Source organism: Dipodomys spectabilis, unplaced genomic scaffold (genome assembly GCF_019054845.1).
Source record: "Dipodomys spectabilis isolate Male_0828 unplaced genomic scaffold, ASM1905484v1 ptg000036l, whole genome shotgun sequence".
In the NCBI taxonomy this organism is placed as follows: Eukaryota; Metazoa; Chordata; class Mammalia; order Rodentia; family Heteromyidae; genus Dipodomys; species Dipodomys spectabilis.
In genome coordinates, this window is record NW_024870713.1 from 1,553,875 (window position 1) to 1,576,838 (window position 22,964).

General features: G+C 42.2%; 1 protein-coding gene across 1 annotated transcript in view; it reads left to right on the forward strand.

Annotated features, from left to right (window-relative positions):
• Nucleotides 1-1,779: 1,779 nt before the first annotated feature.
• Ildr2 (immunoglobulin like domain containing receptor 2) overlaps nt 1,780-22,964 on the forward strand; it is a 57,843-nt gene continuing 36,658 nt past the window's right edge. The window contains exons 1-3 of the mRNA XM_042677354.1: nt 1,780-2,047; nt 18,185-18,517; nt 19,362-19,481. Coding sequence (XP_042533288.1) covers nt 1,780-2,047; nt 18,185-18,517; nt 19,362-19,481 — 721 coding nt within the window. The remainder of the gene's footprint in view (nt 2,048-18,184; nt 18,518-19,361; nt 19,482-22,964) is intronic.

Here is a 22,964-nt window from a genome sequence, read left to right on the forward strand (position 1 = left end):
GAGATGGGAGGATCATAGTACAAGGCCAGTTAATGCAAAAAAATGTGAGATCCTATCTCACAAGTAATCCCAGCTATATGGTATAAAGAGAGCAATCCAAGGAAAGTCTTGGGCAAAAAAATTAAAACTTTACTTGAAAAAATAAAGCATAAATGCTTGAAGGGTACATGGCTCAGTGGTAGAATACTTGCTTAGCAAGCAAAAGGCCCTGAGTTCAAAACTCCAGTAAAAACAAACACCTCAGAACATATGTGGTGGCTTGATCTCTTGCCAGTGATGGCCCTGGACACAGGTGCTGCTACCAGGCTGGTGGCCAAACTGATTCTCCACTGACCCTGTTTCTTGAACTTCTTGCTCCAGATTTTTAAAAACAAAACAATAACAAGGACAAAAAAATCCACACCAAAACTGTGCACAAAAGATCAGCTTGGCCATACTCAGGAACTTGGCCTGCACTCTAGCTGGGGTGGTCAAGAGGTGTCTCCAGACTTTCTGGCCTCTGTAGCTGGAACTGCTGGAAATGTGAAATGGAATTCAGGTGAATGACCACTGTCCAAGGACTCTTCACTATTTCAATACCATGTGGCAATGCGCCACACCTGTTAACTCTTTTGTTGTTGTGGGGTTCTTTTGGGAACTCCCCTCAAGCCTAGTCAGCTGTTTTCAAAGTCTACTTTAGACATTTCTGTTCTTTATTACCCTCTTCTACCGAGAATGCCCCGCTCCTGACACTTTCCCAACACCACTCCTGGAACAGCACGAATCTTGTACATTTCTCAAGGCTAAATTAGTCTTTCCTCCGTTCCTCAGGCGCTTTTCCTCCATGACCACATCTGCTAGATATTGTAATGAATGGGTCATGTCTCTAGTGGTCTGACCTTCCTCCCTCTCTTGAACCCAAGATGAGGCTTGTTTTACTTCTCCTGGAGTCGTGCTTCCAATAGGCCCTTAATACATTCATCACACTAACCAGATATTTCTCAGTTGTTCTTCTTTACTCTTTTACCACATTGGTGATTCCTGTTATAGACAGAGGGGTAACTCCATTCAGAAAAAAAAAAAAAAGTTGGGACTAGTCCACTTGAATCTGGAAAGTGTACAATGTCAGGTAAGTTATTATTAGTTTTTTCGTTCTAGTTGTATGTATTTCCTATTCAAGAGGCTGTATGTCCTTTTCCATCACATCATGCTTTGGCAGGAAAAAGTTGTGAGACAGGATTCTACCTTCTCCAGTTCTGGTGGGCCTCCTGCTTCCTTGCACTGTCACAAAAAAAATAGAGAAAGAGAGAACCAGACACAGAGGCGGGGGACAGCCAAAGTAAACACCCCTGCCCACAGAGCTCAGGCCAGGTGAATGAAGTCCCACCCGAAGCTTTGCTAAGTCCTCCCTGGCTGCAGTGGGCCTTTCTCCGGGTGCAGGTGCAGGCATCCCAGCTTGCTGGCTTCGCTGGGAGAAGCCGAACGTTGCCCAGCCCCCGCGCCGCTCCTCCCCGCCCCGTCCACCCGCCCGCCCTGGTCGCCCACCCGCCCGGCCCCCGGCCCCCGGCCCCCGGCCCCCGGCCCGGCCCGGGTGAATTTCGTCCTCTGCGCTGACCTCGGGGCCGCGAGGGGCCGGCACGTGACCGAGAAACTTTGGCAGCGAGGCGGCGGGCGGAGGCGCGGGAGGCGGCACCTTCCCGGCGGCCGAGCTCCCCCGCGCGGCGGGCTCTGCGGCGAGGAGGCGCTCGCCCCGCGCCGCGCCGCGCAGCCCCGGGCGTGCGGGTGCGCCAGCCGCCGGGAATGCGCCGCCGAGCGCCGCGCCGAGTGCGGAGCCCGCGGCAGCGCGCGCTGGGCAGGCGGCGGGGTCCAGCGCTCGGCCCCGCCTGCGCGGCCAGCCCGGCGGGCGGCGGCGCCCAGGGACGCCCCGGGCCCGCCACTTCCCGAGGCCCGCGCTTCGTGGCCGCCTGCGGCCGCCGGCTGCCCACTTTGCCCACTCCGAATCTGGATGGGAAGTTGGGGAAAATGGACAGGGTCGTGTTGGGGTGGATGGCTCTCTTCTGCCTAACAGGTAAGAGTCGCTTCCTTCCGAGATGAATAACTTTGTCTGTCTTCCCGTGGTGGTGGGATCCTCACCCTCTCCCTCCTTTTCCTTCTTGTTGACGGTCAAAGCTGCTTAGCGGGCTGGTGGTACGTGGGGGAGGGGGCCGAGTGAGTGTGTGTGAGTGTGAGAGAGTGTGTGTATGTGTGTGTGATGGGGGAGGCTGGCGAGAGAAGCCCCGTTACACATGATGGAGATGCAGGTGTTTGACTCATTGTCGCTGTGAAGTGGTTCTTTAGAATATGCATCTCTCCCTCCATACAGCCGTTCATCTCATCCTGAGTCTATAATGTTCTAGGGCTTGAAAAAAAAAATCAAAGCTCGGAGAAGGGAACTGATTCATTAAGAGGACTGATTTCCTGGAGGCTGGAGTAGGAGAGTGTCTCCCCAGTTCCTACCCTAGAGTAGCAGGAAGATGGCTTGGGTATTTTCTTTGGCTCCCGGAGGGCAAGGGGAGAGGGTAAGGAGATGGGGATTTAGGGCCTGGCTGTGTCTCACTGGTATCAGAGCGACCCCATAATGAAAGAAGAAACCCCTTTCAGATAGTTGAACTCCCCTTCCCCCAGTGAAGGTAATTGGCAGAGAGGCTCAGAGGCACTGGCTCCTCCTAAACACTGGAATCACGGGTCTAGCTGGGCCCCGGGGTCCCCTTATCCCTTCTGGGAACTTTCTTTCCATCCTGCCAGGGCTAGGAAAAGCCCTTTTCCAAAACAAAGTCAGTTGCTGCTTAAGGAACAAGTGGGCTCCCATTCACAGAGCAGTCTTCTTGAGAAGGGCTTAGGAGGAGGAGGGTTTAGATAGCTTGGATGTTGGAAGAGGCAACCATTCAAAGGGAGTTGGAGATATTGGAAGGAGGAAACAGGGTGTCAGAAAGGCCAGCAGAGGGGCAGAGACAGGAGTAAAGGGCAAGTAGCATCTAAAAGAAGTTTTGTCCTCTCTGATGGCACCTGTGGTGAGATCTGGAAGGGAAAAAAAAAAAATCAAATCACTAGGGAAAACCAGAATCAGCTTAAAATATCTAAGCCATGTCCTTGAAAGAGGATAAGTTATATTTAAGAGGAAAGGAAGGCAAATACCCTTATTTCCCTGAGTTTCAGAGTAAGATTATTGATTGCTTACAAGTCTTTTTCTACTTCAAATGAAAGATCTCTGACATCACTCTTGCCCCCTTGCTGGGTTTAGGCTGTGGGAAGCACACTCAGCAGAGTTAGCCTCTTATCTTGGCTGTTCTGAGTTCATCCCTCCCACGCTAGTCAAATATGAATCATCTCTAATTTCAGGGTTTGGCTGATCCATGCTTCCCCCCCCCCCCCCCCCCCACTCCTGGAGCCTCCCAGTGCCTTCCACTGCCATCCTGATTCCACTGCTATCGCTGATTCAAATTCCCCGATTTGCCTCTATTTCTCAGTTATCTTCTTTGCCAGAGGAACTTAGCCTGTATCACAACCTCCCCGAAATCAGCCACATTTTAGGAAGGGTCCCAGATCAGAGCTACTTTTCTGGTCTCCCTGTCTCCCCCACCTTGCAGGTCTGATGAAAAAGAGCACTCTGGGACTTTTCAAGGAATAGGAGAACATATGGCTTCTTTTGATGGCTAACAGCTTCTTATGAAAAAGAAACCTTTCAGTGGAGGGGCCATAGGAAATCTAGTTTAGCCTCCTAGGTTTATAGAATTTAGGGCCCAGAGAAACAGTAAGTACAGTGGTGGTCCACTGGTGTGTTATTCCAAGTCTCCCAGACCCTAGGTCAGTCTTATTTATGCTTCCAATTTGCCTTCTGGTTTCTTGTTGGAGGGTGTTTTGCTTTAATTTTATTTGGTGGGAGGTGATGCTTTGTCTGTGCCTTCTGTCATCTGTACCTGGAGAAGCTGCCTCTGCCTGGAAGCAGGCAACAGGTTACTTATCAGGGCTATCTCATCTGCCAGATGTCTGGGCTTCTTTTGCTCTGTAAGTGGGGCTGACTTCTGCAATGCCACTGACCACCCCCTAGCATCATCCCTTCATCAGGTCCCTGCCTTCACAGGTGTGGAAGGAGAGGCTGCCTACCAGCCTGTGCAAAGTAGAGGAGCTAACAATGGCGGCTGGGGTGGGGGTTGAAAGAGAAGCAGCAGTCAAAGATGAGTTGCATTCAGACTCATTCCTCACAGAGAAACCATGCTAGGAAAGGTAAGAAATGTTAGTCAAGCCCAATCAATGAATTCCCACTTCGGGGGTGTAAGAAGGGGGAGGGAAAGGAAAAGACTGATTAAAAATGAGACAGAACCAAGGGGGAAAAAAAGCCCTACATTCATTCTCCTCCTTCCCTCCCCATTCTCTCTCCTTCTCCTTCCCTCCCTCCCTCTCTTTTTATCTCCCTCCTCCCCTCTTTCTCCTCCCATCCACCCTCCCTGGTTTCTCTTCAACACAGGCTGAGTAATTTCTAATCAACACTTCGTTCCCCCCCTTCCCCTCAGGCAGCAGTAGCTCCTTCCTTGCCTTTCACTGCTGAAATTCTGTATTTCTACTTGCTATATATTTAGCCTCATGATTTTGTATTGTCATTATGTTGCTGCTTCCTGCAGTAGATTGGTTGGTTTCCTTGTTGTTGTTTTGAATAAAATGTAATGCTTACCAGATGCTATTTTAGCAACAGGTGCCATCTAGCAATAAGACTTGAAGGAGGGCTTATTTGATCTTTGTTCCTGGATATGGGGGGTGTTTGGTCTTTTCCTGGCAGCAGAGGCTGTGAGAAACACTGAAAACTGTGTTGCCATTCTTGGAACCCACTCTCTGAGCAAGAGATGGGTTTTCCTGGAGTATCTTTTGAGTGTCTCTGTGATGAAGATTGCTTGTTCTGTCAGCATTTCTTTTGGCACCCTTTCATTCATCTGTTTATCCATCCATTATACAGGCAAGATCTTGTGATTTTAAGCATGATGATAGGTGCTGAGGATAAAGGAAGAAAAGGCGTACTCTTACCTTCAAAGTATTGTCAGTCTAGTCAGAGACTCAAACAAGTGTTTGGGTAGTTTTGTTGTCGTGGTTGGTGGTCCCATGATTAGAACCACATTAGTACTATAGAAAATGAAGAGGCACAGTCAACACAAAGCAAGGATTCTGACCCAAACCAGCTATGAAATGAAAGGGTAATAGCTGAGTTAAGACTTTTATTCCCACATAGTCAACGAGTTGCTACCAGTCCCAGGCATTGTGCTAGGTTTAAGAAGATGAGTAAACCACCACCATGGACTTCAGGGAGCCAGTCTGGTGATGGGAGACATCAGTGGAGAACTGTGGATGCACAATTGTGGAGTATTAGAGTTGTATAAAAACAGCAAGAGAGTTGAACTAAGAATTGTGCGGTGCCTTGAAGGGGGTCCTAACCCAGCCTTCAGGGGGCAAAGAGGTATTAGAGAATGATTGTTTCCTGGACTAGTTTGCATTCAGGTGGCCATCTGGTGATGGTGTGGTGATAGTGGATATGGAGAATTAGAGTGCTGTTTGTACTGGAGAAGGAAGAGCTGCTGTTAACCACTGCAGCCTCCTTGACTCCCTTTATTATCTCCTTTCCTGTTCTGAATAGCTTCCGATTTCTCTCCCTTCATTGTTCTGTTTTCCATCACAAAATGACCTTGTTCATACGGGACCATCTTCTTTCATGTTTTTTTTTTTTGGTCGGTCATGGGGCTTGAACTCTAGGCCTGGGCACTCTCCCTCAGCTCTTCAGCTCAAGGCGAGCGCTCTACCACTTGAGCCACAGCGTCACTTCCAGTTTTCTAGTGGTTTATTAGAGATAAGAGTCTCACAGACTTTTCTGTCTGGGCTGGCTTTGAACTATGAGCCTCAGATCTCAGCCTCCTGAGTATCTAGGATTACAGGCTTGAGCCACCAGTGCCCAGCTTCATATGTGTGTGTGTCTTTTTTTTTTTTTTTAAATCACAACCTTCTCTATATCCACTATTGCCCTGTCTAGATGCTGCTCTCTGAACTAGGAGCAGAAGGTTGTTTCAGTATCCTCATCACTCTTTACAATTTGGATATGTGCTTCTGCTGGTTCCTATATACAGATTTGAGTATTGGTACGGTGGTCTTAGGGTAAGCACTAAGAACTATGTTAGTAACCTTAGTTTAAGTACTTAGTGCTTGGTCTAATGTTATATTATTAGAATGAGGACTTGGTCAGTGAATAGGTCCTTGACCTAGGAGGTGAGGGTTGGGTTAAAGTCCCAGCTTTTCCATAAAGAACTGTACAGCATGGGCAGGTTTGTATTTGATAATCTGTTGAATGAGATGATTTCCAAGGTTACTTTCAAACTCTGAAATTCTGAGTCTCAATTTTTCCCTCCATTTAATTTTGATGAGCTGTATGTCAAAGCTCAAGTGGCAGGCTCATTCTGCCTTTTATAATTCACTCTGTGAAGGAAACTGAGGGAACCTCAGGTGTCTTCAGCTTTTTAAAATCTCGATTAATAATTCAAATAAAAAACACTAGCTGGGAATGGCAATCTCTTGGAATAAATTTTCAGAAGAACCAATGGAGTAGCATCGCTGTCCGTTGGGCTGTCCATAGGGTCCTCTCTGAACAATTACTTGTGCGCATACTGAGGACTGTTGGAACAACATAAGTATTTGGGACCAGTTGGGTCAAATTCTCTAGCCAATATGGATCTGGAATGTCACTTCTAGTCTCTAGAACAATTACCTCTTTACTCCTTTTAGCTCTTTAATTTCCTTTTTATCAGGAGTATTAAGAAAGTTATGACACATGATAGCTATTGTTCTTACTTATTTTCATGTTACAATGTTTTTTGCTAAGTTAGATGGATTTCCTATACATTATCCCATTTGCTGGTATTGTCAACTTTTATGTAAGATCAAGATTCAGAAGACATGAGTGATATGTCCAAGTTTATGGTATCTTATTGATTAAAAATGTAAAGGTGAGCATGTTACCTTAATATGACTTGGTTATTCCAAGTGACTGAATCCAAGAGAAACATTATTTTTCTGGTAAAGGTGGATCAAAATAGAACTCCTGACTTCAGCATATATGATGTCTGTTATTGAGCCTTGGGCATTGAGGATGAGTCCATAAAACTCAGAAATGAGGCAGAGAAAAGTGAGAAAGATTGGCTGCTAGTAACCCCTAATTAAGTCCTGAGGTATATGGAACAGGAGTGCATGAGAAATATTCCAGCAAGGCACAGGAGGGCAGAGGCTCTACCCCAGGGACAGAATATATGCTGCTGGCTATTTGGAGCTGGGGGCTGGTGCTATGCACCCAGGATAGGGCTGCTGCATATGCATGCTTAAAAATCTTCATTGCTGAGATAGTTTTTGGCTCTCTGAAAATGAAAGAAGGCATTTTGGATAGCTAGAGTTCTTTATGGGCCAAGAAACAAGGAAGAACTCAGAAGAACTCAGAAGAACATGCTGCTTCCTTTGTTCCCCTTTAGCATCTGGAGCCTACAGGAAATAGCACTGTGAATTAGGGAGTGAGACCCTACAGTCTGCAGGGACCTGCACATCACTCCTCCAGTGCCCTGGGCTCACCAGGAACCAGGCAGGCTAGAGACAATGGAATGGGGGCTAGGTTTTAATTGGATTTGAATGGTAGCTTAATGTTTTACCTTATTTCCACCAGCTAACCTACCTTGTACTACTGGTACAGTACTTTGATATTAAATAAATGAAAATAAAACTCCTAACACAACGTTTGACACACAGATGTTTCCTTAATATGAGCCCAGACTAGGCATATTGGTCAGCATTTCCATGCCATGTCAAGCAAGTCCCAAATCTCAATAGCTTATTATTATAACATATTCTTAGCTTTTGCTTGTGGGTTTGCTTGTTTTGTGCCATTCCTGGGGCTTGAACTCAGGGCTCGGTTTCTTTGCTTAAGGCTAGCATTCTACCACTTGAGCCACAGCTCCACTTCCAGATTTTTACTGGATTTAATTGGAGATAAGAGTCTCACAGATTTTCCTGCCTGGGCTGGCTTCAAACCCCAATTCTCAGATCTCAGCTTCCTGAGTAGCTAGAATTGCAGGTGTGAGCCCCTGGGGCCTGACTCTTGCCTATGTTTTGTTAGCCCTATAGGCAGCTGCAGGTAGAGTGGACTGGCTAGCCTTGATGGATTTGGCTCAGTACTAATAGTCTTCCTGTTCCAAGATCCAGAATAGAAGAGCAGCTTCTATCTGGGCATATTGTTCCATAGTGGAGGGCAAATCTGGGAGGACTGTGTTGGTGGAGGATACAGAAACAAACCACACAACTACCTTGAAAGCTCCTGTTTGCACATGTTTTATGGCATATCTACTCATCTACTTAGTGCATAGTCTGTGGAGTGGTAAGTATAAGCTGTCTACAGAGCCCATGGTAAGGGTAGAGAGAGAAGAAAGAATACAATCTGCCATCTGGGCTAAGTTATTCAACAGCTGTCAGCAAATCCTTACCATGTATCTTCAGAAGCCTGCAGAATGGGGCTTACTATCAATGGCAGAGATGGATGAATGAATAGGAAAATCTTAGGCAATGAGATATCATCCTGTGGGGTCCCGTGATTGTAATAAGAGAAGGAAGAAACTTCTAGAGGTAGTGATAGCTAAGCAAGTCTTAAAAGATAAAAACAGGAGTCCACAGAAGAGTGAAATGAAGGAGGGAAATATACAGAGGGAACAAAGTATACAAAGGCCATGAATCAAGCAAAGCCACAATGGTTTCTGTATGGTTGAAGCATTCATGCTGCAGAAGAAAAGCAAAGAGGGCTCATGTTGTGGTCCTGAAGGCTACAGAGGGTCTTTAAGGAGCCAGGGAAAGATATTGCCCTGATTATGGATACATTTTAAATGTATCATTTGGACCTAGTGCAGAGAATGGATTAGATATAGACAGGACTTGAAACAGAAGCCAAGAAAAGATCTTTCCTTGCAGAAAGTAAAGCATGATACTCCAAGTAGAAGACCGTTGGAGAAAACAAGACAAGATATCCTAAGACTCTAAGTCTACATAGTGGGTGGGGTGGGGCTGAGCCAGGCTGAGAGAAGTAGACACATTGAGCTAAGGGGTGGAGGGAGGTGAGGGTTGGTTTGGTTGAATGTGAAGAAGTATCAAAGATGCATCCACATTTCTGTCTTGGGATCTCTAGGGATACCATTAATGGGCATGACTATAAAAGGGAAGAATCATGTAAGAGAAGACTATGAGGATCCCCCCTTCCCTTCCCTTCTCCCTCTCCTCTCCCTTCCCCTCCCTTTCTTTCCTCTCCCTTCCTTTCCCCTCTTCCTCCTTTCCCTTTCCTCCTTCCCTTTTTCCTCCCATCCCCTTCTTCCTCCCTCCTCTCCTTCTTTTCTCCTTTCATCTATCCTGCCTTTTCTGTGGAAAAAGGTGTTCTACTTTTGATACACCTCTTTCCCTCCTTTCCTTTTTCTTCATTTTATTAAAGGATAAGCTTCTATATCTAAGAGACCCTAAAATGTAATAACTCAAAGGAAATGATTTCTCCTGCAATAGTCCATATTTGTGGGGCTATGTCTACCATTCCCACATGTAGCTTCCCTGTCTACTGTGGTCATAGGCATTTCTCAGCAGGAGGAGCAAGGAGCAAAGTGCCTGGTTCTCCCTTCCTGTTGTCCTAAATCTAGTCACGTGGCCACAGTTAGCTGTAAGAGAATCCAGAAGATGTAATCCTTGGCGGGCTTGTCTAGCCACATTAATACCTGGGATGCTCTATTACTAAAATGGACAAGGAGATGGTTGTTTCTCCATCTTTAGCTGAGTAAAGAAGTAATTGCATACATCCAGATGGAAAATAAAGTTTTGTATTTGATTCCTTAGCTCAAGGAGATCTAGCTCTTGTCAGGAAGCCTAAACAAGAGATGCAGATAACCTGCCCATGTAATTGTAACCCTTCTGTGTGGCATTTTCACAATTAAAAACAAAAGAAAAAAAAGAAAAGAAAAAGAAAAAAAAAGAAATACAGATAACCAGTTGATAAAAGTGACAGAAATTTTCTCTAGGAATATTTTTCTCTTTGCCAAAGTATCATGGATGGTTGGTCTATCCCAGAAATCTGATCCACCTGCATGAACCAGGACAATATTCAAAGTACCTGTGCACTGCAGGATAAAGACTGACCTCTTTTAGCACTGCTTTGGTCCCATTGGGGCAGCATGCAAGCCAACTAGACATCACCCATGAGTTCATTTCAGCTCTGTAGAAGAGGCAAATCAGATGGAAAGGAAATATGTTTCTGCCTTTTATCTATGCAGTGGTGGCAGAGAAAGCAAGGCTCAGCTGGGCACAGAAAATCTCTTGGTGCACCAGCACCAGAGTCAATGGCAGCAAATAATAACTAGGCCATGAGTAAAGCCACCTGGCCTAGGGCAGTACTGTACTGCTGTTTACCAAAGCCCTATGGGAAAGAGGGAACACTTGTGGGAGGCATACATACAAGAATGCTACCATGTTTTTCTTAAAATGGGTTGTCATCCTAACTCACATGTAGATCAAGGAATCTAGAGCTGTGGTTATAAATGAGAGAAAACTGATTCTAGCTAACTTAAGCAGGAAACAAATTATTGGAAGAAAGATGATTAATTCACAGAACCAATGGTAAAGCTGGAGAACAAGGCTCAGAAAATAGGGAGATACCATGGCAATGGCCCTTACTCTTAATAGAACCCTTAAATAAAACTCTAGTTTATAAGGAAGATGAATGGCTCTGTTTCTGGGATTAAGAATCATTCCAGGTGCATTTTCTTAGTCATTAAACCTACCTAGGCCAGAATTTCCCAAAATGCTTTGTTCCAAACTTGCTGATGCTACTAAGGGATGCATAGCCTTTCTTCCTTGTTTGGACTTTGGATCAATCTCAGTAGAGAAGTATATGTACCTTCTGTTCATCAGCACTCAGAAAAACCTGCCTATTAGTTGTCTCTAAAAATGTCCTAGGATATTGTGATATGTTCAAATATAAAAAACAATGAATTACTTAAGACTAACTCAAAGGCAGGACAAGAAAGTTTGTATTGTCATACTGAATAAAGACTATTTTAGTGCCAATATATGGGGAATCTGTGAGTTGTCAAATCCTGCTTCAGGGATTTGAAGAGTTAAGGGATGAGAGAGCTTTATAGAAAAATTCTGAAAATGCCTGTTTCCAATGATAATTTTCCATGACCTTTAGCAGCAGTCTTTGTTTCTTTAAAATGGGACTGTGCTTATCTATCTCAAAGATGTTGGCAGAAATAGCTTACAACTAGTGGGGGAAAGGAACTTGCTTTGAAAGAAATGAAAGTGCTAAAATAAGAACTGCTTTGCCTTAGAGTCTGCTTTTGTTATTCTTACAAGAACACAGCACATCATATATAGAATCCTTTTCTTTATATGAAAGTTGGGGCAGGACCTTGTTTTGCCACATGCAGGGAGACATTGTCTGTATTTGGAGCTGATCTCCCCTACCCTGTGAGGGGAACCTACTACTCCTGGAGACTAGCTGAGAGAGGGGCTGTTGCTCTGAGCTGCTGTTTGTCACCCTGCCTTCCTAAGTTGTTGTTCAGAATCCATTTTCTGCACTAAGGTCCACCTGCCAAGAAAAACCTCTCCGATTTACAGGCTCATGTGTTCATTCATTTGTTGATTCAATCAGCATTTTTGAGCTTTATCTGTATTCAGTGGCTTTGCTGTATATAGATTTACTAAATCCTGATCACTGCCCTTCAATACCTTATTGTTAAAAATCAAGTTTACATTAAATTTGTTAGGAGCTTGTCTTTAAAAAAAAAATCAGTGTTTCCAGAACTTACCATAGTGTTTTAAAGAGTTAAAGAGGATAGTCAAAGGCAGATTTTTGGGGAGAGCAGGTCACATATGTGCATGAATGTGCATGCACATGTACACACATACATTCACATGCACACACAAATATATATATGCAAATGTAGGAAGCCACCTATACCATGCAGTGCTTTCCTTCATTCAGGAATTCTTAAATTTTTATTTTTGTTTGCTTAGGTGGTCTAATTTTTACAAATGTAGTATACACAATCGAATCCTGCCCTTTATTTCAGAATTCTTGTTCTGTCTCTTGCTCCTTTTCCTAAGTTGGCCTTCTTTAATTTTCTAGAATTCCTGCTTTAATTTGGTGGATAAAGCACAGATTCTTTCTGCATCTCTGTATTTTTTCCTGTAACAACTTCAAAACTCAAATTCTGTAAGGTGTAATCAGTGCCAGGACTCAAGACTGCCAGCTCTTCTGTTGTACCAGCAATGCTTTCCCCCCTGTCCTTTCAGTGTTTCTCTTTGATTCCAGGAACTCCTTCAGTTACATGTCCTTACATTTACCAGGTAAAGGGAAATACATACTTATAGCCAACAGTGGGAAATATTTCACTGTGCATATGGCCACTCATGGGGAAGACTTTACATGCCATGTCAAGGCATTTGGAATAGACACTCACTGAGGCCTTAAAGCAAGAAACTGATGGGATTGAGTATTAGGTATGCTAAAAAGAATACTTTAGAAAATCATGGAGAGTAGAGTGGACTGGAAGTAAGGAGAACATTTAAGAGGCTATTGGAAACCTAGGTAGTAATGAAGACCTGTGTAAATTGATAGCTAAAGAGCTTTGGGGCCAATCAGCCTAAATTTGAGCTTGACTGTCACTACCCTAAGATGTCATGTAGAATACATACTTTCTTTGAGCATCCTTTCTTCATCTGTAAAATGGATAATGATGCCCACTTTGTAGGAGTTTTGAGGGAATTAAGATGCTACCTGAGAAGTGCTTGGCGCAGTTTAACACATAGTAAGTGCAATGTCTTATAAGAGGAAATAGAAGCCCAATTTAAAGGAATGGGAGTGGGACTAGAATTTAGAATTAAGTCTGAAAGATATTTAGACTTAATGATGTACTGAATGTGGTCAAGAACAGACGGGAAATCAAGGTTAAGAGTTCTATCTGGGGCAAGAGAAGTGGATACTGGCAAAAGAGGAGGAGAGGAAAGATGAGTTTATAAGCAAGAGTTGAGGTAGGAAAAAGGAGATAATGAAATTCAGACATGTTACACTTGGAAGTATTTGTTAAATGTGTATGAGGCTTAAGAATTGAGACTCAGAGAAAAATGGTAATTGAAACAAGGATGAATAAGATTTTTTAGGCAAACACAAAAAACGGACTAAAAATTTTAATATTTATCTGGCATTCAAAATTATAGTTATATATTCCTAATAATCTATATAGATTTCAGAATAAGAAGTACTAAGTTAGCCAGGTACCAATGGTTCATGCCTGTAATCCTAGCTACTCAGAAGGCTGAGAACTAGAGGACTGAGCTTTGAAGCTAGCCCTGGCAAAAAAAAAAAAAAAGACCATAAAATTCCATCTGTAATTAACTAGCAAATTGCCACACTGGAGATGTGGTTCAAGTGGTAGAGCACCAGCCTTGAGTAAGTAAGCCAAGTGAGAGTGTGAGGCATTGAATTCAATCCCTCAAACTGGCAGAAAAGAAAAGCACTAGATTTTTGGCATGTAGTAACTTGTAGAATAGAAAAATAAGTAACTTGTAGAATAGAAAAATAAGAATTAAAATAACTCCTAGGCAGTAGAGCCGAGCTCAGGACATTAACCTCCCTTAATAATGGAAATGAGGGGGAAAATATCCCCAAATCAAACCTCCATGTTCATGGCACACTGGCAATCCTTGCTTCTACCCATTAGCTGTTACTTCTGAAGAGCCTGAACAAAGGATCGAGCCCCTCTGTGAGAGGTGTTATTTGAAGTTGTGTGAAGAGCAGCATCCTTGTTTCAGATATGGGTAAGCCATGCCTGAGGAGTGTAGGACATAATTCCCAACCCCAGGAGAAGGGGCTGGTTCGATGGGCCTCAAAAGAGTAGGTTAGAGTTCAGGGGAAGGCTTCAGTCCCAGTGGAGCAAATAGGTTGCAAATCAGTGAAAATAGTCAAAGGGAGGGTGAGGGGAAAATTCTGTTTATGGGTACTGGCAGTTCAACCAGGATCTAGGAATAGAGCTTGAGAGGAATTGTACATTTCATCTTCCTTTGTGAATGGGATTCTGATAAACATGATCAGGATAGGCTTGAGAATCAGGAAGTATTGCTTTTACAGTTGAAAACCTCTGGAAAAGAGAAAGGAGTGGACATTTTTCAGTTGTAAATCTTCATTCTTGTAATCCTTAAAAATCCAAAAAAAATGACATTTACTTAGAATTCATGGTCCTCACTTCTCCAGCCATCCATCTCTCATTAGCATAGAGTCCCAATGCATGCACTTGCGTGCGCACACACATACATATATGTATATACATACACACACACACACACATTAGTCTATATTCTCTTCTGAACTACCAGGAGGCACACAAGCAATGTGCAATGATGGGTATACCCAAGCACTGTAACTGTCCCCGGCGGCGTTCCCTCACCCCCCCCTCCCCCCGCCCACACCGTCACTGTTGGACTCCTAAGGACATCTTGGTGTAGTTGCTGCCCATTCTGCCCTATTCACACTTACTATCTCATACCTGGATCTCTGTGCTTGCTTACCTTTGGGTCCTTAGCTTCACAAAAGTCAGCAGACTGTTTTGACAACTGCAACAATAACAATATCAGCAACTGCATTTCTTTTTTTTTTTTTTTAAATTTTATTTTATTTTATTTGAGAACATACTGTACAGAGGGGTTACAATTACATGGGCAGGATAATGCATACATTTCTTACCAAGCATTGCAGCCTCCTCCTTTGTTTACCCTTCACCTCCCTTCCCAGCCTCCCCCCTCCCTCCCACCCAATCATACCCCCCCTCCCCCCCCCCCACCGACATTGTAAAGCTGGTTTTGACATGACATTTTGTACTTCTCATTGAGCAACTGCATTTCTTGAGTGCTTGGTAGGCAGATACTTGGTAGACCATAAGTACTTCAGATAAAATGCCATTTATCCACCAAACAATCCAGTAAGATAGTTACTATTATGCTGGATTTGCTCATGTGGAAACTGAAATTCAAGAGTTGAGCAATTTGCCATATAGTTAGGAAGTGGCAGACTCTGCAGTTTAGAACTGACTCCAGACTCGGTGTTGTACAAACGCAAATGTTTCTAGAACTTATTCTTTGGAGCGTGAGTTTCTGTGTATGCAATGCAAGAAGCTGAGAATTGACTTACCTCAATTAATAATTGATTAAGCGGGTCCAGTGGCTTGCGTGCTCAAATGGCTAATCTCACTAACAAAAATTAGAGCTGAAAAGAGGTGATTCTTGATCAAAATCAAATGAACAAAACCCCAAACCTAACTTATTCCCTCAAAAAAATAAATAATTTAAACTTCCACACCACTTTTGTGTAGTACCTGTCTCTCTGGCTGATTTTATTATATTTTTTAGAAAGGCTAGAAACTATGATTTCCCAAGTAGAATCTCAGTTGGGAGCAGAACAGAAAGGTAGTGAGGTCAAGAACCCATCATCCCTAGGAACAGTGCCTGTGCTGGGCTATCCAACCTCAACCACTGCTAACTGAAGTCACTTCACCTCTCTGTTCCACTTTTTGTCTCCTGAAAAATAGGGGTGGGATTAAGGAGTTGGAAAATGGATGCACTATAACTTAGGGAAAGTCTATAAAGAATTTACTTCCCTAACTTAACTATATAACTCAGGGAGAATGGAATTAGGCATGTAAATATATAGGGTGGAGGGGTGGAGTGGAACATGGGAACTGAACTTCCACATGGAATTATGCCCCTTCATGGGATAATCTACGTAAATATGCCTATAATCAAACTTGTAATTGGGGTCATTGAATTTTAGGAGCTTCAGAATTGCAAAGGGATAGACAGGAAAGGTGTGGGGGGAGTAGTATTTGTATTTAAGATATACTCTTCCCCTATGTCAACACTCTTATATTGAATCCTACTCTCTGAAGGCCCAATGAGATAACATATGTTAATGGTAACACTCATAGGTGAGGAAAATGAATTTCAGGTTGCTGGAAAGACTTCTTAAGGCCTCACCACTAGAATGTGCCAGAAGATATTCAAAGCCCTGCCTACTTGGTGCCAATGTTATTTTACTATACTATGCTATCAATGACTCATCAACCAGTTTCCTTTGCTAAGTCCTAGAAATTCTCGTATTAATAAGTCATTCACTTTCTCATCCATTTATGTATTTACTCATAGGTAGCTACTGAACACTTGGTAGGTCTAAAACACTGTCAAATATTCTTGCTATGTTCACTTCCAAATTCCATATAGACAGCATATACCTTTGTCCTAACAGTAATTAGAATCTGTTTTTTTCATGTCACTGGTCTGGAAATCAGGAGACAGGCATGCAATTATGCTATCTTTCCCTTGTCAAGGGTGCTTCATCAAGAGGCATTCAGAATGTCATTGGGGACTTACAGCAGGAGGCATTCAATGGAAAGTAATCCTTTCTCCTCCCAGTTAAGGTCTGCAGCAGTTCTAGGATAGAACCCTCAGCCTACTTGAAAGAGCTTCTTCATTTTATCTTCATATTCTGTTTTTTTTCTGCCTCTCACCATAATTCTATTTCTGCTTCTAACAGAAGTTTCTAAGCTAGAAATGCTTAATTCTCTTATTCATCTGAGGAAGTTATATGTGCATTGCTTGGAATTTCTAGATCTTACAATTGAGCTCAGATTTGCCCCTTCTCTCTCAGACTCCCTTCGTCTCTCATTCACAGAAACTTTCCTCTTTTTTGGTCACTCAGGTTAGATATTTTTACTCCTTGAATTTTTGATCTGGTTTTTAGACTTTCTTTTCTTCTTTTTATTACCCTTCAAAGCTTTTGAACTTAGTCTACTGCTTTTGATGTCAAATCCTCAATTTCTGTCAAAGACTTCTTTTCCCCTTTATCTCTGGCCCATTTGCTTGGTCACCAGTTAGAAGGGAAGTCACTTCCTCTTGAAGTCATACTTCCTGGCTTCATTTATTATATAGCAAATATATGTAGAGTATTCATGAGTTTTATAAGGCAGGGCAGGAAAATATGTACCTTACCTAAAAATACATGAAAATAAATACTTGCAAAATGATGCTAGTGTCTACAACAAAATGCATAGTGTACTGTGGGCACAAAGGAGGAAATGATTAAGAGTGACTGGCAAAAGATAGCTTTATTTAAAAAAAAAAAAAAAACCTTTGAACTGGATTTAAAAGACAGAAAAGAGTTTCCTAAGGAATGAAATAGGAAAAGCATTTCAGAGATAGTGAATGTCATATACAAAGCCCTAGTTGCTTGATGTGTTCACTGTGTAGTATTCAAATAGTAGTGCTCCAAGGAAGTAAGGCTTATGAAGACTAGATGATGGAATATTTGGATGCCTTGTCAAGGGGATGCTGGATTTTTTTCCTGTCATGGGGCTTGAACTCTGGGCCTGGGTGCTGTCCTTGAGCTCTTCAGCTCAGGCAAGCACCCTACCACTTGATCCACAGCACCACTTGCAGTTTTCTGGTGGTTAATTGGAGATAAGAGTCTCACAGGCTTTCCTTGCCTGGACCGACTTTGAACTGTGATCCTCAGATCTCAGCCTCTGAGTAGCCAGAATTACAGGTGTGAGCCACCAGTGCCCAGCTGGGATGCTGATTTTATCCTGAAGAGCATGGAGGATCAGGGAAGACTTTTAAGAAAGAGCTGTAACAGTCAGAGTTTTAAAAAGATCAACTAAATCGTAACAAAGAGAATGTACAGGATGGCAAAGGATAAGAGATGATTGTAATATTATAAGCAACAAAGGAAGGCTTAAACAAAAGCAATGGCAGTATGATGGAACAGACTTGGTTTGAGTGGGAAAGCACTAGCCATTAGTGGAAAAAGCCAAGCAAGAAATATTAGATTCAAGCCCTTGCACCAGTGAAAGAGAGAGAGAAGGAGAAAGAGAGAGGGGGAAGGAGAGAGGGAGAAAAGAATTAAATTACAGTATTAAGAGATAGAGTTGATTGGATATGGTGAATGAGGTAAGTTTCTGATCAAGGTAGCCAGATGAGCACTGATGACATTTGTTGAATGGAGAAGATAGGGGAGGAATAGTTTAGGGAGGTGAGGTTCAGGATAAGGATATTGCTTGGACATGTTCATTCTGTTTTGCAGCAGTGGTTGAAGGACTTCAGGTCACTGTGCCTGACAAGAAGAAGGTGGCCATGCTCTTCCAGCCCACTGTACTTCGTTGCCACTTTTCTACATCCTCCCATCAGCCTGCCGTCATACAGTGGAAGTTCAAGTCCTACTGCCAGGATCGTATGGGGGAATCCTTGGGCATGTCCTCTCTCCGGACCCAATCTCTCAGCAAGAGGAACTTGGAATGGGACCCCTACTTGGATTGTTTAGACAGCAGGAGGACTGTTCGCGTGGTGGCTTCAAAACAGGGCTCAACTGTTACCCTGGGGGATTTCTACAGGGGCAGAGAGATCACAATTGTTCACGGTACTAATGACCTTGTTTTTGAGTCTGTTGGGACAGGCAGGTGGTTAGCTCCATTCTTCCCAGACAGAAGATGATGTCAGCCTCTTAGTCCATCTTCCATAATGCTTCAAGAAGTGGTTATAGGAGATGGGAGCATCAAGATACCTAGCTATTGCTTTGACTGCATGGTGGGAGGAGGAAGGTAGACAGTGTAGTATCTAAGGGAAACAGAAGAGCTCCAGAATAGTCTTTCCCAAGCCTGACCTTGAGTATCAGAGATTGTTTTCAGAATGAAATTGAAATGGTTTCTTGTGAAAGAACTTTGGTCAAACTTCCCTACACCTTGACATTACTTTTACGGCTTTCCCCAAGCCTGACAAGTAGACTTTCCTAAGAAATTCCTTTACTGGGAGAAAGATTGTGTACATGCAGGTAGATTGATGGCTTGAGCCCTAGGAACACTGTATAAATTCCACATTCTTTCCCACTTCCTAAACTTTTAGGTAAGGAAAGCTAAGAATCTGATATGACTTACCTGATTATTCAAATTTTGAAGTATTCCTATGACATCAGCTTATTTCCAGGCATCCAGAATTATTTTGGGATTTATCTGGCTTGATTTATCTGGTCATCTACTTATGAAACTGGACCAGAACTAGACCTGTGGCTGTAGTCTAATTCTCTTGCCTGAGGAATGCTGATTTTGTTACTATTTTGCAGTTTTTATTTGCAATAAAGCAAATATCTGTCAACTACCATCTAAAGAACGCTGCAAACACCCCAGAAGGGCTACCTCCTTTCAGTCCCCATTGTCTAATGCTTTCCTTTCAGTTTTAGGACTGGGTCCTTCTTTTTGTGATAACAGATGCAGATCTTCAGATTGGAAAACTCATGTGGGGAGATAGTGGACTGTATTACTGTATCATCACCACCCCTGATGACCTGGAGGGCAAAAATGAGGACTCTGTGGAATTGTTGGTGTTGGGTAAGTGAAAATGAAAGAAAACAGTTTCATATTAGCCTGCTTGCTTTGTGTCCCTCTGCTCACATCTCTCTTCCCTGCCTATATGGCAGATCACATACTCTCTGACTGTTGGGCAGACAAAATTCTGTTTAAGAACATGCTCTTTGTTGGTAGTACCTGTATTTATTATGTCAGGTCTTGAAGGCCCCTTTTGAGCATAGTCTCAGTTTTTTCTTCTGCTTTCTTCTCCTTTCCACATTCACCTTTAACCTTGATTTCCCTCTCATTCTTCATTGCCATTTTTATATGCGAATTGTTAGAGAAAATGTCAGAGGCCTTTGAGGTAGGAAGAAACTCAAGAGAGAGGTAAGACTTCATCTTTAGAGACCTCAGGAATCTTTCCCACTCAATTACCCCCACTTAAGACAAGCCATAAGATAAGATGGCTGTAAACTGGAGAGTCCAGTAACAAAAGGCACCCAATGAAGAACTATTTAGGACATGTGCTAGTGTTTAGTTGGAAGTGTCTAAGTTATTGTTAAAACAAAGACATCTAATCCTTATTAATGTTAATTTCTTCATAGCAGAAAACTCCTTAGTCTTCACTACTTTTCCTCTTTTGTGGCTTAGAGTGTTAGGAATAAATGGCCATCTTTTAAGTAAATGGAAATTGAGTGCATACTTTGTGCTCCATAAATGTTGGTTGAATTAAACATTTACAATAAAATAAATGGAATCAATTGTAGGAGAAAAAGTAGCTGAGAATGTGTATTTTCTTTTTCAAAGGAAGTTACATTTTTTGTAGCTTAAAAAAAAACCAAGATGACAGTAATTGGAGAATATGTAAGGGCAATTTGTTTTAAAAACAAAGTTGAAGATAAATTTTTATACTTTGTGAGAAACTGAATTCCTGTCGATAAAGTGACATTTTCTGTTTAGAATTTTTAGTTCTAGTGTTTGTTGGGACTAGCAAAATAAAGATTCTGACAAGTTTGGTTTATATTTTATAAACTGGACTAAGTTAATATTGGTCTACCTTATTAGAATGCTGACTTAAATCAAGCATATTCTTTAGATCTTTGGACTTGCAGAAACAAGGAAATAGAACAAATATTCAAAATGAAATACAAAAGTAAAAGGCTTATATTGACATTATAAGCTAATGTAGGGGGGGGTTGCATTTAAGATCTGCTTTAGCTCTCTAAACCATAGGAATTCAAAAAAATAAAATTTTGCCTAATCACCCAACTCTAATAGCCAAGTTTGCAGGAACAAGTGGCTCATTGAGCCTGCAGTTAGCTAATTGGGAATACAGCTATTTGGCTGGGGCAGCCATTTGCAGAAAAGTAATTGTGCAGGAAAAGGAGGCCAGGTAAAAAATCACTGTAAATAATTTTGTCCCAGTTATTCTGTGAACATGGGTAATGGATAGAGTGAAAGCTTTGTCATTGGAAGATGTGCTGAATATATAGTAGGTATGGATGAAAACATATACACTTGAGCCTGGTGCTGGTGGCTCATACCTGTAATCCCAGCTATTCCTATCAGCCCAGGTAGGAAAGTCTGTGAGACTCTTATCTCCAGTTAACCACCAGAAAACCAGAAGTGGAGCGGTGGCTTGAGTACTAGAATGCTAGCCTTGAGCAACAAAGTTCAGGGATAGAACCCAGGCCCTGACAATAAAAAATACACTTGAAGTTGGGTGGAAGAGGCTATTCTTAGGGTTAAAAGGAGCTAGTAGCTGGTAGGTGAAAGGAAGTCTTGGATGTCTATGGTCAGTAGTGATGGGAGTTAAGATGGAAAACAGAAGTTAGTGTTATGCTGAAAAGAATTGTGAATGAAAACTAAGGAGGCTGCAAATCAAACACAGTGCAGTAAAAGCCATGTGCTCAACAAGCTTGTCTGAAACTATTTATCTGTGCTACTTCTGAGGAAAAAATATAATTCTGCTATGTTCTACATTAATTAGAAATGATCAAAATGTGATAAATTTAGCAGGAAAGCTTTTTAGGGTAACACCACTACCTTGTATTACTTATTTAAAGAGGTTAATTTGAGACATATGAACATAAAGTACTAAATACAAAATTCGGAGTCTTCTTTGTCTTAACACCCCCTTTATAAAATTTTATACTATATTGTCACAGTTTTAGCTATATTTTGCACATCTGTTTGTTAGGTATTTTCTTTAGTGTGAGACCAGGAGAGCAACCCGATTTCTGAAGTAAAGCCCAAAGCAATGGAGCCATCAGTAGGAACATAACTGGGATCCACAGTTTACTAATTACAACATCTGAGCCACTGGTCCAGTCACTGAATTTTACATGGGGACTTACTCTGTGAAAAAGGATTTACAATAGAGATCATGGGGGAATGTCTCTGAATATTTGAAGTGAAATTCTGTATTTGAGGGATTGGAAACATACTTTGACTGGGCAGAACTTAACCAAGAGTAGAGATTAGAAGAAGAGGGGTCATGTAAAGAAAGAACTGTTTACTGTAGGCATCTAGAGATGGAATGAATGTCCTTGGGAGAGGACTAAGCTATCTTTAAGCTTTATTTTAACTCTAAAATTACTAGATTTAAACCAGGGTGAATGATGCTCACTTTCAGGGCAGCCAGAAACCTGAAACTGTGGTCTTGTGCAAGAGATCAGGGATTTTGGACCAATCTCACAAAAATTAAGGAAAGGAAGTCTTGATGGTGAGCCAGCACTTTAACTAATCTTGGAGCTGATCTCAAAACAGGGAGTTGAAAACTGGTTAGAATTTCTGATGAATTAGTAATGAATTAAGGAGATAAATTAGGAGCAAAGTTAAGAAGAATTTAGTTTTCACATTATACTCACAAAGATGAGGATGTGAGAATTAACAAGATAAGATGAAGTGTTGTATATGTAAGACTGAGAATTTTGGATTTCATCTTGAGAGTCTGGAGGATCCAGTGAAGAAACCTTAACAGAGGAATGAGATTATATCTCATATAACCAGGGCAGAGGATGCATCAAGGAAAAGAGATCCAGAGTAGGAGATCAGATGTGGAGCTGCTATAACAGTACGAGTAAAAGTACAAGATTCTAAACTGGAGTAGGGATTGAGAGAAGACAGCATAAAATACTCTGGGGTGGAAGTAATATATAAATAAGGAAATGAGAGACAGAGGATACCATGATTCTAACTGGCTAGGCAGTCAGCTATTCCATCAATTCAAAAGAGGACACAGGTAGGAAAGAATGGCAGGGAGACAGGAGGATGAGTTTTATCTTTAGCATGTTGAATATAAGATGCCCTTGGGACATCAAGATAGGGAAATTTTGCTGATGGTTGGAGATGTAGGTCTGGAATTCAGTGGAGAATGAAGATCAGAGATAATAGATTTGAGAACGATGGCCAATAGGCAAAGCCTTGAAAATAGATGAGTCACCCAGGAAGATGATTTAAATTGAACATGAACAGAAGAGAACCTTTTGATCTTCTATATAGTGAATGGTAACTTTGGTATAG